We start from the raw sequence: 10,862 nt of genomic DNA, 5'->3' as shown, positions 1-10,862 counted from the left end.
AACATACCATCAATCGGTGGCAAGAGTTACATGTATCTTTCAGATACCACTCTTTCGATCTGGTTTGTACTTCTTCTTCTTCTCCTTCACTCGCGTGGAATTATGGACAGATGATTCTACAGATAAACAGAGGGAGGGGAACAAAAAAATAAAACAAAAACTCATCGCATAACAAAAGATCTGTTTTGCAAATTGTTTATTTGCTGCTTGGCTGATCAGCAAACGGATTGTTTTATGCAAATATCATCTTCAAAACGGCAAACGGCCGACACGAGTCTTTCATCACACACGGTGGGGGCCGGGCATCCAATGGTTACCATATGTATCGGACCTCTTTTGGGCTCCACACCTGTTCGGGAGCACAAACTGAATGAACTATTCTTTGAACAATTAAAATCAAAAATAATAACCAACTAACCGGGACTTATGGGTGTACAGGTTTCCTTTAAGAACGCCCAAGAAAATTCCAGTATTGGCAGCGAGTTTCTACAAAATCTATAAAAGAATAGGAAATATAAATAATTACTATTAATTGGCTATTGTGTACGTTATTCCATCAATCACAAACATAGGACAAACAAGTTTTTGGCCGTACACAGAAAAAACCCCAAGAGGAAATCCATCCATCCATCCATTCATCTACTTCCTCAAAATATTGAGGTACCTCTTTGTGGTAATTCCTTTGTTAGCAAGATTCTGATAGCACCAATAGATGGTATGTGATCTCTTCAATGGGGAATATCTGTTTACATTTTGATCTAATACTTTAGAGAGGATTGCACTCATTGCATGCCCCTATCCCACTCTTAAGTCAATTTGCTGATTGATACAACAATTAGTATTCCGTGATATGCCCAGAGTCACGTATTCTTAGATATTTATAGAGTTCTGTCATCGTAGTACCCACTCGTTGGGTTGTTTTCTTCGTGTTTTTTTGATCGTTTTGTGATTATGCATTCCTCGATTCTCGTTTTTTAAATTCAAATCCGTTTTGAGGTTAATAATATCGTTTGTGTACGTCTGTGCGTGTGTGTGTGTGTGTCATATGTAAATTTTTTAAGCATACCTATATATTGATAAATATCTGACTGGCGCGTCTTCTCTCTCCTCATCGTCTCTCGCGTTGCGGTTTTCGTTGGCCTTTGTGTTGAATGCATAACTGAAAAAACAAGATTCTTTTGGCCTACACGACGGCGAGGCCCCGAACGAACGAGCGAACAACAAGTCATACAAGATCATCGATTATAAAAGTTATTAGAGGAGAGAATCGGATACACATTCACACACAGAAAACGACAGACAACGACAGACAACGACACCTGTATGACGGGTTAATACCGTTTGTCTCTGGTTTCTCTGCTTCGATTTTGGTGGGATTTTGGCACCAGTTTCTGATATTTCTGCTCCTCCTCTGTTCGGTGCTGTGCAGTGCCGTGCTTCACACAAATTATGACACATGACGAGATGGTGGTCCGCTGGTCTGCCCGTTATATGGCACTCGAAACAGTTGCTCGAAACATTCCAGTTTTGTCGTTGAAATCCTCCATTTGGTAACGTTTCCTCTTTGACATTCAAGAGCTTGGCTTGGCAAGGCTTGAAGACGATTTTGTGGTGTGATTTCCCATTTCTGTTGAGGCCATCTTCCATTCTCACTCGATTCTTGGCTGTGCACCTGCTGTTGAACAAATCAGATCATTACTCAGACGAATCTCATCATAATTAAACTATTTCAAGGCAGAGCAAGCGGTTTGCAGGGTATTCTCTAATTCTTACTTCCTTTTGCACGATTTCTTGCAGATGTTTTCAACTATATAGTCCGCATTTAAGCTCAAATTCATAGAGGATAAACCGTTCCACAATATATTGCTCCTTTGAGACGCAGACGGACACATTTCGCAGACACAGAGAAGATGGCGCTGCGCTTGCGTCGAGACGTGCAGAAGGCCTCGTACTATGTGTGGTTCTTGGGCGCCGAGGAGGCCAAGGGATTGCGCGGCCCACGCGTAATCAATTCGGTGCTGCCGTATCTGGTGGACAGATCGCGCGGCCAGGAGCCGCTGAAGGTGACGCTTCAGGTCTCCCACAAGGGCATCAAAATCGTGCAGGTAAGCGCAGCGTCCCACGCATATAGATTCATCTGGTGCTTAGCCCCACGTCTGCTGGTTTGTTTGCAGGGGGCATCGAAGCATCTGATACCCCACAGTGCCATAACCAGCTCCGTGCAGACCGACGACATCGTGGCCTGTGTCCTTCTGCTGTACAATCCGGCCACCAAGTGCCCCCTCCATGTCCACGCCTACCGTTGCGACTCGGAGACAACGGCGGAGGCGTTGCACCTACAGCTGCAGGTCCTCATCAATCGTCCCGACAATCAGAAACGATTCGAGGAGCTGGAAACAAGGTATGTGTATGTTTTCATTACACAATTAATGTCGGTGTGTGTGTGAGTGCCTGCGAGTAAAATGCTTGGGCCCCAGTCCCAGTCCCCACCAAAGAAGTGGTTCTGTATGTGCGCCCACACCGCTGCCAAATGTCAGCGCACCCATATCCATAACGAGATAGCCCGCACACTTCTCTTTTGCCGGGTAAACTATTTTTTGTATGCACATTTTACAGCTTGCTTCTGGCACGTAGCTTTGCCATTTACCGTTTGCCCCCAGAGTTGTCTTGGCTGTCGCCATCTTGGAATGCTGGCACGCTGATATTTGACAAAAAATACATTTACATATAGTGGAAAATTGAAATGGGGATAAGACTCACCCAGAAGCATTACAACTATTCGCTGTTTTTGATTAACAAGCACTAAAAAGCTGCCATTCTTTGGACTTCCATTCCAAGCGGCAATCACCTTACGAGAAGCAAACTCTTCACGCACTTAAAAAAAATAAAAATAAATCACTTGCCACACTCTGTGGCCAGATAATACACCAATTTCTATATCAATAACATACAATGGCGCATAGGAATCCGTTTTTAAACGCGGGCGTAAAAATCGCGCACTTTATTTACTACAGAGCAGTGTGACCGCGGATTTATCGTTAAAATATACCGCCTGTCCCTCAAAAATATATACCGTCTCATTTTAAAAACATACCGTAAATATACTGACGAATTCAAGTTCTGTTATACATATTCCCCGATTTTGATATTCCGAGGCATAATACTTGCTTGATAGATCTCTCAGCCCTGCCCACATAATTTTATCCAACAAATGAATCTATTTTCTACTTGACTGGCTTATTTTAAACACTTGACTTTGATTGTTTTTGCCAAAATTTGGGTTCGTCAACAACAATATATATAGCGTCTCGTATGATAAAAAACCGAACTTAGCCCGCTTAAGCCCCCTCTATTTAAACAGTTCAACTACTTGAAGCAAATGGCGGAAAATATTAACGATTTTAAATTCTTCTTGTAGATTCATGCCATGTACTATTTTAAATTCCCCCTTGGCTGGTAATAGCTTAATCGTGTTCCGTCCAGAACATTTAGCCATGCCCACATAGTGTTATACGATTGATGAATCAGTTTCCCACTTAACTGGCTTATTCTTAATACTTGCTTTTATTGGATTTTAACCCTTTTGTTATTTGCAGATTGGGAATCCTGCCGCCTCTTCCAATCAGCAATAGCAACAACAACAACCATCACATTGGCAGCAACGACAAGCGACATGAGTCGTCGAACACAAAGTCCTCCCAGCATCACCATCATCAGTCACAACAATCGGCGTCCTCCGCCGGATATGCGGCCCACCAGAGCCGCCGCCACGAGACATCGTCGCCGAAGCGCTTCAGCAGCTCCCTGGGCAGCGACACCGGCAACAGTACGCGCGAGTCCGAGTGCAGCGAGGAGCACGGCGTGGCAGGTTCCCCTGTTTCCCGGTCGCCACCCCACGGAAAGCACCATCCGCCACAGCCACACCCACATCCGCTGCACCATCCGCCACTTACGCCGCAGCAGAACAGCGAGCTGTTCGACTCCCTGGCCGCCGAACTGCGGGCCAAGCTGAACGGCAATGGACCGCCACTGCTGCTGCCGCCCCGCGACTACGACACCGTGCACCGCTCCAAGGGCAACCTGACGGCCATCGAGCTACGTCGCTGTCGTAATGCATTGATTGTGGGTGGCTCGCCCAAGGGTCCAGCGGCAGGCGCCACGTCCCAGCCACTGGCCACGGCCACGGCCAATGCCAACGGCAAGCAGGTGTCCTCGAGGGGATCCTCGGGCATTGGCTCCGATCTGGCGCCCAGCCCGGAGAGACAAGAGCTCAATAGCTCCAGCGGTAGGTGGACTAACATTACATTATTAATTGATTCTATTTTGCTTATTCCGATCGATGCTTATCCACCCGCAGATGACGAGCACTGGTCGAATGAGGCGGACAACTCGGTGATAGCGCTCAAACCGTCACAAATTGCTATTCCGCATCATGTACAGCTGAAGCGGAAGAGTGCCGTGCAGCCGCCCGAGGATAGTTATCTGAGGGATCTGCCGGCCAAGCCGTATCAGCCCAGGCCGAGTGATCGAGAATTGGAAAGGGAGCGGGAGCGGGAGAGGGAACGCGAACGCGAACGCGAGAAGGAGAGGGAGCGAGAACGGACCAAGACTCCAGCCTCAGTATCAGTCGCGAGCAAGCCCTGGAACCGTGAGGACGACATCAAGCCGATCATTATGCGACCAGCCGACTACGATGCAAAGTTCAATCGCGTCATGCAGCAGGAGCAGCCACCCCAGACGGGGCCGCAGCAGCCGGCCAAGCTGCGGGACACGGACAAGTACAATGAGATCAATCGATTGCTCAACAAGAAGCTATCCAGCCATGACAGAGAACGCGACCGAAAGGGACGCTCGTCCCGACTCGATGAGAATCTCGATGACTTTGACGACTCGGATCAGGGCAGCGGACACGAGAAGGTGCCGCAGCAGCAGCACCATCACCGCAAGGAGAACCTCACGGACAAGCAGAAGTTCATGGAGTACACATCAAAGAAGCAGCAGCTGCAGATGCAGCAGCAGCAGCACAGCCACCATCAGATGCACAAGTCTTATGCGGCTGAGGAGTCGCAGCGGTATGGCGGCAGCCGTCATCGCTATGTAGAGCCATCGGAGCTGCCGTTCGAGCAGTCGCAGGGAGGTGGTCCACCAGGGGCTGGCCACAACAAATATGCTGCAGTGCATCGGGGCTCGGATCTGGGCCAGCGAACAACCGAGAGAAGGCATGATCGAGAGCGCGACAGGGACAGGGAGAGGGAAAGGGAGCGCGAGCGGGAACATGAGCATTCCCGGGATCGGAATCCATACCGCGAGGCGGAGAGCCTGCCCTATATCCAGAGTATGGAGAAGATGATGAAGTCGACGGGCATGCGATACGGCGAGCCACCAAATCCCGATCCACGCAAGCCCCGCTCCGAGCGGGAACGCGAACGGGATAGGGATAGGGGAGACTTTGTGGCGCCACCTCCCAGCCAGGCATCGCAGAGGGACCGCTTCCACGATGCCAAGGACAAGTTTCGGGCCATGGAGCAGCGCTCGGGCAGTCGCTATGACCTGGATGAACGCGACATGACCGCGCCCGTCTCCCCGTCCGTTCCCGATCCCTACAGATCCTCATCTCGTCGCAGACGCGGCTCTGTGGAGCCACCAGCCACGTATGAGCAGTGGAGCGAGGAGGATGAGGTGGTCCCCAATCCGCATCTAGAGCGCAATCAATTGAGCCGATCCCGGGCCCGTTCCCGCAGCGACTGGGAACCGGAGCCACAGCCACAGCCACGACACGTACCCGAGCGACGCGACAGAGAGAGGGAGAGGGATCGAGATCGTGATCGTGACTACAATCGCCGTGGTGAAGAGATTCCTCTGCCCCGAGAACAGTCCCGGGACCCCTATCGCCATGACAGAGACCGTGACCGGGAGCGCGAGCGGGAGCGGGAGCAGGAAAGGGCGAGGGCGAGGGATCCGCACCAGGGTCGCCATCAGGTTCGGGCCCATTCCCGCGAATACTTGCAGTCGTCGGAGACCAAATCGAGCTCGGGCTCGGCCCGGGGCCACCACATCGAGCGCTATCCCTCGCCCGCACCGACGCCAAGCAGCAGCAACGGCAGATCCGTTGAGGGAGGCGGAGCAGGAGTAGGAGGCGGAGTAGGAGGCTCATCGTCCGCTTCCGGCAAGCCATTGGCCAGCATGCCCAAGGGCTATCGTCACAGCTATGCGGAGCCGGTGTTCGCCCGATCCGGCGGACGCGTTGGCCTGGCTGCCGTCAATCCCTACTAGCAGATTCGCGTAGGAGCAATAACCGTGCAACGAAATCCATACTAATCGAATTGGTATCAGATCACATCACATAAATATATATATTCTATACTCTAAGAGACGAATCGAATCCATTAGGGGATCCCCGAAAACCAAACCCACACCAAACTCCTTCCCGCAAACTTTTCGCCGATCCCAAGTCAGACACAGACACCGACCTACATATATATACTTACTATATATACTATATATACATATATATATATAAATATAAATTGTAACTAATATACTCAATTCCTGGTCCCCAGAAACCCCTTCTTGGAGTTCGGCGATAGACCACGAACGGAGTGCGCCTTAGATGGGCCGCCGCCCAGCCCCTGTAATTATGTGCCTTCAGAGAGAGAGATATCGTGTTTTTATTATTATTATTATTATATGCATAATACTGAATTAGCCTACGATTGTCGTATTGTATATGTGTGTGTTATCTAATAGGCCAACAAAAAAAAAAGAAGAATAGCAAATCAATCGGATCGGATCGGATCCATCTCGTTTCTTGATATTTGATATTTAATTTTTTTGTTTTTCTTTTTTTTTTGGTTTTTTTTTTGCTACCTTAAGTTGCGCGGTTGGTTGGTACTTCCATTTCATTTTTTTTTTTTTGCTATACAGCTCACATATGAATGACATCTGATATCTGATACCTGTGTGCATATAATATAGATAAATACATATATATACATTTATACATACATAGCTGATGTATCTATTGTTATCAACTTCTGATATTTGCATTAATAAAGCGCTAGAACAAAAATTAGACGATGATATTGGACTTTCGATCGTTTTGGGACGAGATTGATTTTCTGAGATGAGAGTCTTTTATTGACTGGCAAAGCTGAGAGTCTTCTTCCAAAAACACTTGTCGTTCAAAGTATATCTGAGACTCGTTTGGGAAGGGGCACGGCACCATGAACAGTCCTTTAAGTTTCGGAATCATCATTCGTAGGTTCCAAATGTTTTTTCTGTGCAAAAAGCGAGTGAGTTCTTTGGAGGGTCTAAGGGTGGAGACAGAGGTATCCGCTTCACCGCTGTGGAACTCTGGGAATATTCGGAAGCTTAAACCGGGTCATGATCGTGCTCATGGCATAAGGGGACCTTTGGACCTTCTAATCTTTTTGAACACGTTCATTTCTTTTTGCTAAATGTTTCTGCTTCTTGACTTCCGACAACATAAAAGCTCCTTTTCTAATGAATATGGGAATTCTTGAAATTGTATGTAAGAAGAGAAATCGTATAAAAAGATCCATAAAATTTATATTGAAATCTATACTTGACAGAAGCGATGAACATTTAGGACACATAGCTCATTCTACCAAACCAACATGACTGCAGGGAAGACAAAGATGAAGTTTGGTTCGAAAAATGGGAGACCTCTGTCTGGAATTTGCCGCTTCCTAAAGCCGGTCCCGTCTGAAGATTGAAAAATTCGAAAAAAATACGGAAATTCGTACTTTTGCGATAAGATGCGCCATCTTTATGATGGATCGGTTGTCTTAACGTGTACAAAGCTAAGATCGGACTATTTTTCGGTAAGAACTTCTTTTAAGCACCAAAGAAAACATGGAAAAAGAATAACAGTTATTCGTTGCGAGGGTCGCGCGATAAGTAATGTGCGGGTGCTTTTCCCTTTAGCGGGATAGCTCTGCTCAGGGATTGGTTGTGTTGTTGCACGAAATCGCAGCTTGAAAAGGGCTCTGGGCAGAGAAATATAAGCGGCCGACCGACTTCCATTTTATTTTCCCTTTGCGATGCGCCGCTAACACAAATTTGCACTTGACTCTCTGCCAACGTCAGCAGAGCTTGTAAAACTGTGCTGCCCTGAAGCGAACGCGCATGTGTAACGCACACTTGCACACATACGTGCGGACTCGCTCTCCCACATGGCTAGGCGCTCTCGAGAGGCAGAGCAACGCAAGAGTAGTCGAGCCCGCTCTTCCGCTTGGGATGGCACTTACACTATCGGCAAAATATCGTATACGTATGTTTGCTGCCTTCGTTTCGATCGAGCGATTTTTATCGCCTGTAAGAAATTTAATTTTGAGCCAAATAAACAAATCATTGAATCTATGTAAAATACTATCGGAAACTATCGTATTGAATATTCTCCATATGCTTAAAACTCCCACGATATCAACTGCCACAAAGTGCCTAGCCTTCCCTACGATTTCTGATTATTTCATACCCATTCACAACAATGAAAAAATAATGATATTCTTATCGATCCGCCATACAATTCCCAGAGGGCAATTTCCAAAGCAACAACACACCTTCGTGGCAGGGGCTTTCCATTCCGATTTCCATCGAAATTTTTTTGTTTGTTGTTTTTACATTTTTATTGTTTAATTTAAAAACTTTTTGTTTGGTTTTTTTCACAATAGTTTTTGATGGTTTTTCTTGTGTTTCGTTTGTTTGTTTGTTGTTGTTTTTTTTTATTTTTTGAAGAATCTTTTTTCTTTCAAAACAAAAATATGATTAAAGAAGAAAAAATATTTTATATAATATATTTTTTGTTTCTCTGTTGTTGTTTTTTGTTTGTTTTTGTTTTGTTTGCTCTCTTCTCAAGTTATTTTTAAGAAACAATAAATCAAGTTCTTATTTAATTATACAAATTTAAAAAAAAATAGTAATTATATAATAATAAAAATAATAATTATAACGGGGGAAAAAATGCAAATAGTTGTTTTTGTTGTAGTTGTAGTTGTATTTGTGGTTTAATTTCTGTTGTCTGTCGCGTTTCAAAATTGAAAATATTCTTGATTGATTCTAGTGATTGTTGTGTTTCGACTGTGATCTATTGATTGATTGTCCCTTCTCATAATTGTGTCATCGTCCAGGGCGTGTTTTTTGTCTGTCTCTAGGGTATCTCTATCTGTATCTGTAACTATATCTGTGTGCTGTGATTTCTTCTCTATACAAGCTTCTCAGAAAACAAAAAATATCTGAAGTTTTTTTTTTACGGATTTTCAGGATAGGAGACTTCTGCGGATATTTCTTGTAGTTTTTTAGGGGGTCATCGTCGCAACGACCGGAATTATATTTGTTGTTTCTTTCTCTTCTTTCTGTACTTCTGTTCTTCTGTTCTGCTTTCTATATCTTTCTCTTTCTTTTTGGAGACTCCTCTTCGCTGTCCATCTCTCTCTTTTCTGAGAGTCCGAGAGTCCGGGGCATGCGGTGCGTGCGTGCGTGTTCTTTACATGTTCTCGAATTGATCAACACGACGCTTTGTGTTGCCCTTACGGATCTCACGGAGCGTCTTGTACTTGTCGCGTCCCTGACGCACATTCTCCCGATGAATCTTATCGTTTGCCGTCTCTTTCGTCTCATCCCGCGACTGCGCCAGATCTTGTTTCAGGGCCTGCCAAAGAGAATATAATTTTGAATAAAACGAATTTGGAGACTTTGCTGATTTTTCAGACCTTAAGCTGATCGTGCAGGCGCTCATTGCGCTCGGCCAGCGTGCGTCTATCCTCGATGGGATCCTTGATATGCTCGTCAGTGTCCAGGTCGCGTGATACATCGCCACCGGCATCGCCGTTCGTCAGCTCTTCCTCATTCTCGTTCTCATCCTCGGCCACATGATGATGCTGCGGCGTTGTCGATGCAGCCAACAATGCGGCAGCCGCTTCAGCCTGAAACAAATGCAAAGCATAAGCATATGAGTATTTCGATAGATAGACTCTAGAGATGGAATGAATGCCACAGTTCCTTTCGCTTATGGGACATTTTTACAGGCAGCCCTATACGGAAAACATGCAGGGAAAGGCAAAATTTTCAATGTTTTAGGGAATAAAAGTGCCTGAAGACCAATCAATCAATGATTTTGTCTTTCACAATGAAATCAAAGATAAGCGATTCTTTATGGGGAACAGGTATAGCATTTTGGTAGAAGCTTCTTGAATCTGCCCCCTTTTATCGCTTATCGTTCGCCTATATAGGGAGTGACTGTATAATGATCTAACAATCGAATTACCGCAATGATTTTCTTATCGAATATGGCCCGATTGCCTTTTTGAACCTTTGATTACAGGGCTTATCAAACTGGGTCAGACATTGGATACTAAAGTAGAGGAGAATGGCCATGGCTATTGCCCGCTGACTGACTGACCTGCTTGCGTCGTGCCTCTTCGACTTCGTCTTGCAGACGCTTGGTCTCCTCGTCCTTGGCATTGACCTCGTCCTGGATGCGCTGCACCTCCATTTGCTTGGCCATGATCTCCTCCTCGAGCTTGATCTTCTCGACGGCCTCCATGTTCTTGGCCTCCTCGAGGCGCTGCAGCATCGACTGCAGCTCCTTTTGGCGCAGCTCGAGCTCATCCTTGGCGGCCTGCAGCTGCTTCAGCTGCTCCTCCAGCCGACGGATCATCTCCTGGGCCTCGAGCAGATCGCGCTGCGAGCGCTCCATCTCCTCCTGCATTTGCTTCAGGCGATCCTCATACTCCTGCTGCTTCTTTTCGGCACGTTCACGAGCGGCCAGCGCCAGTTGAAGCTTTTCGCTAGTGAAGGTTAACAAGGAAGACCGGAATCAATTAGGAATCGAGTTTAATTCG

At 46.4% G+C, this 10,862-nt stretch overlaps 3 protein-coding genes across 19 annotated transcripts in view; 1 reads left to right on the top strand and 2 right to left on the bottom strand.

The window, feature by feature from the left end:
• Positions 1 to 164: 164 nt before the first annotated feature.
• Positions 165 to 3,059, bottom strand: LOC26533804 (uncharacterized). Of its 10 annotated transcripts, none has more exons than XR_004469967.1 (3): positions 2,761 to 3,059; positions 419 to 495; positions 165 to 366 (listed from the first exon to the last, which is right to left on the bottom strand). XR_004469967.1 is itself a non-coding variant. In XM_015186374.2 (3 exons), exons 1-3 carry the CDS (start codon positions 1,890 to 1,892, stop codon positions 487 to 489), a joined length of 465 nt encoding a protein of 154 aa, XP_015041860.2. In that variant the 5' UTR covers positions 1,893 to 1,906; the 3' UTR covers positions 165 to 486. The 10 variants fall into 10 exon arrangements, 1 of the variants encoding a protein (XP_015041860.2); XR_001452862.2 differs by adding an exon at positions 1,067 to 1,675 and having other exon boundaries at positions 165 to 495; positions 2,761 to 3,056; XR_004469963.1 differs by adding an exon at positions 1,067 to 1,672 and having other exon boundaries at positions 165 to 495; positions 2,761 to 3,056.
• Positions 1,873 to 7,074, top strand: LOC6901598 (zinc finger CCCH domain-containing protein 13). The gene is made up of 4 exons (XM_002134233.3): positions 1,873 to 2,105; positions 2,175 to 2,401; positions 3,597 to 4,285; positions 4,358 to 7,074. The coding sequence occupies exons 1-4, from the start codon at positions 1,911 to 1,913 to the stop codon at positions 6,271 to 6,273; spliced, it is 3,027 nt and encodes a 1,008-aa protein (XP_002134269.2). The 5' UTR covers positions 1,873 to 1,910; the 3' UTR covers positions 6,274 to 7,074.
• Positions 7,075 to 8,992: 1,918 nt separating this feature from the next.
• The window catches only part of Moe (moesin), a 28,827-nt gene continuing 26,957 nt past the window's right edge, over positions 8,993 to 10,862 (bottom strand). For all 8 annotated transcript variants that reach the window (XM_015186379.2, XM_015186376.2, XM_015186380.2 and 5 more), the window contains 3 exons: positions 10,421 to 10,808; positions 9,732 to 9,944; positions 8,993 to 9,670 (listed from right to left, as the gene is read on the bottom strand). In XM_015186379.2, the coding sequence (XP_015041865.1) occupies positions 9,506 to 9,670; positions 9,732 to 9,944; positions 10,421 to 10,808 (766 nt within the window). In that variant the 3' untranslated portion in view covers positions 8,993 to 9,505. The remainder of the gene's footprint in view (positions 9,671 to 9,731; positions 9,945 to 10,420; positions 10,809 to 10,862) is intronic.

The sequence above is a fragment of the Drosophila pseudoobscura genome, chromosome X, assembly GCF_009870125.1.
Source record: "Drosophila pseudoobscura strain MV-25-SWS-2005 chromosome X, UCI_Dpse_MV25, whole genome shotgun sequence".
In the NCBI taxonomy this organism is placed as follows: Eukaryota; Metazoa; Arthropoda; class Insecta; order Diptera; family Drosophilidae; genus Drosophila; species Drosophila pseudoobscura.
The sequence above is the reverse complement of the archived record's forward strand: the minus strand, read 5'-3'. Positions and strand labels throughout refer to the sequence as shown.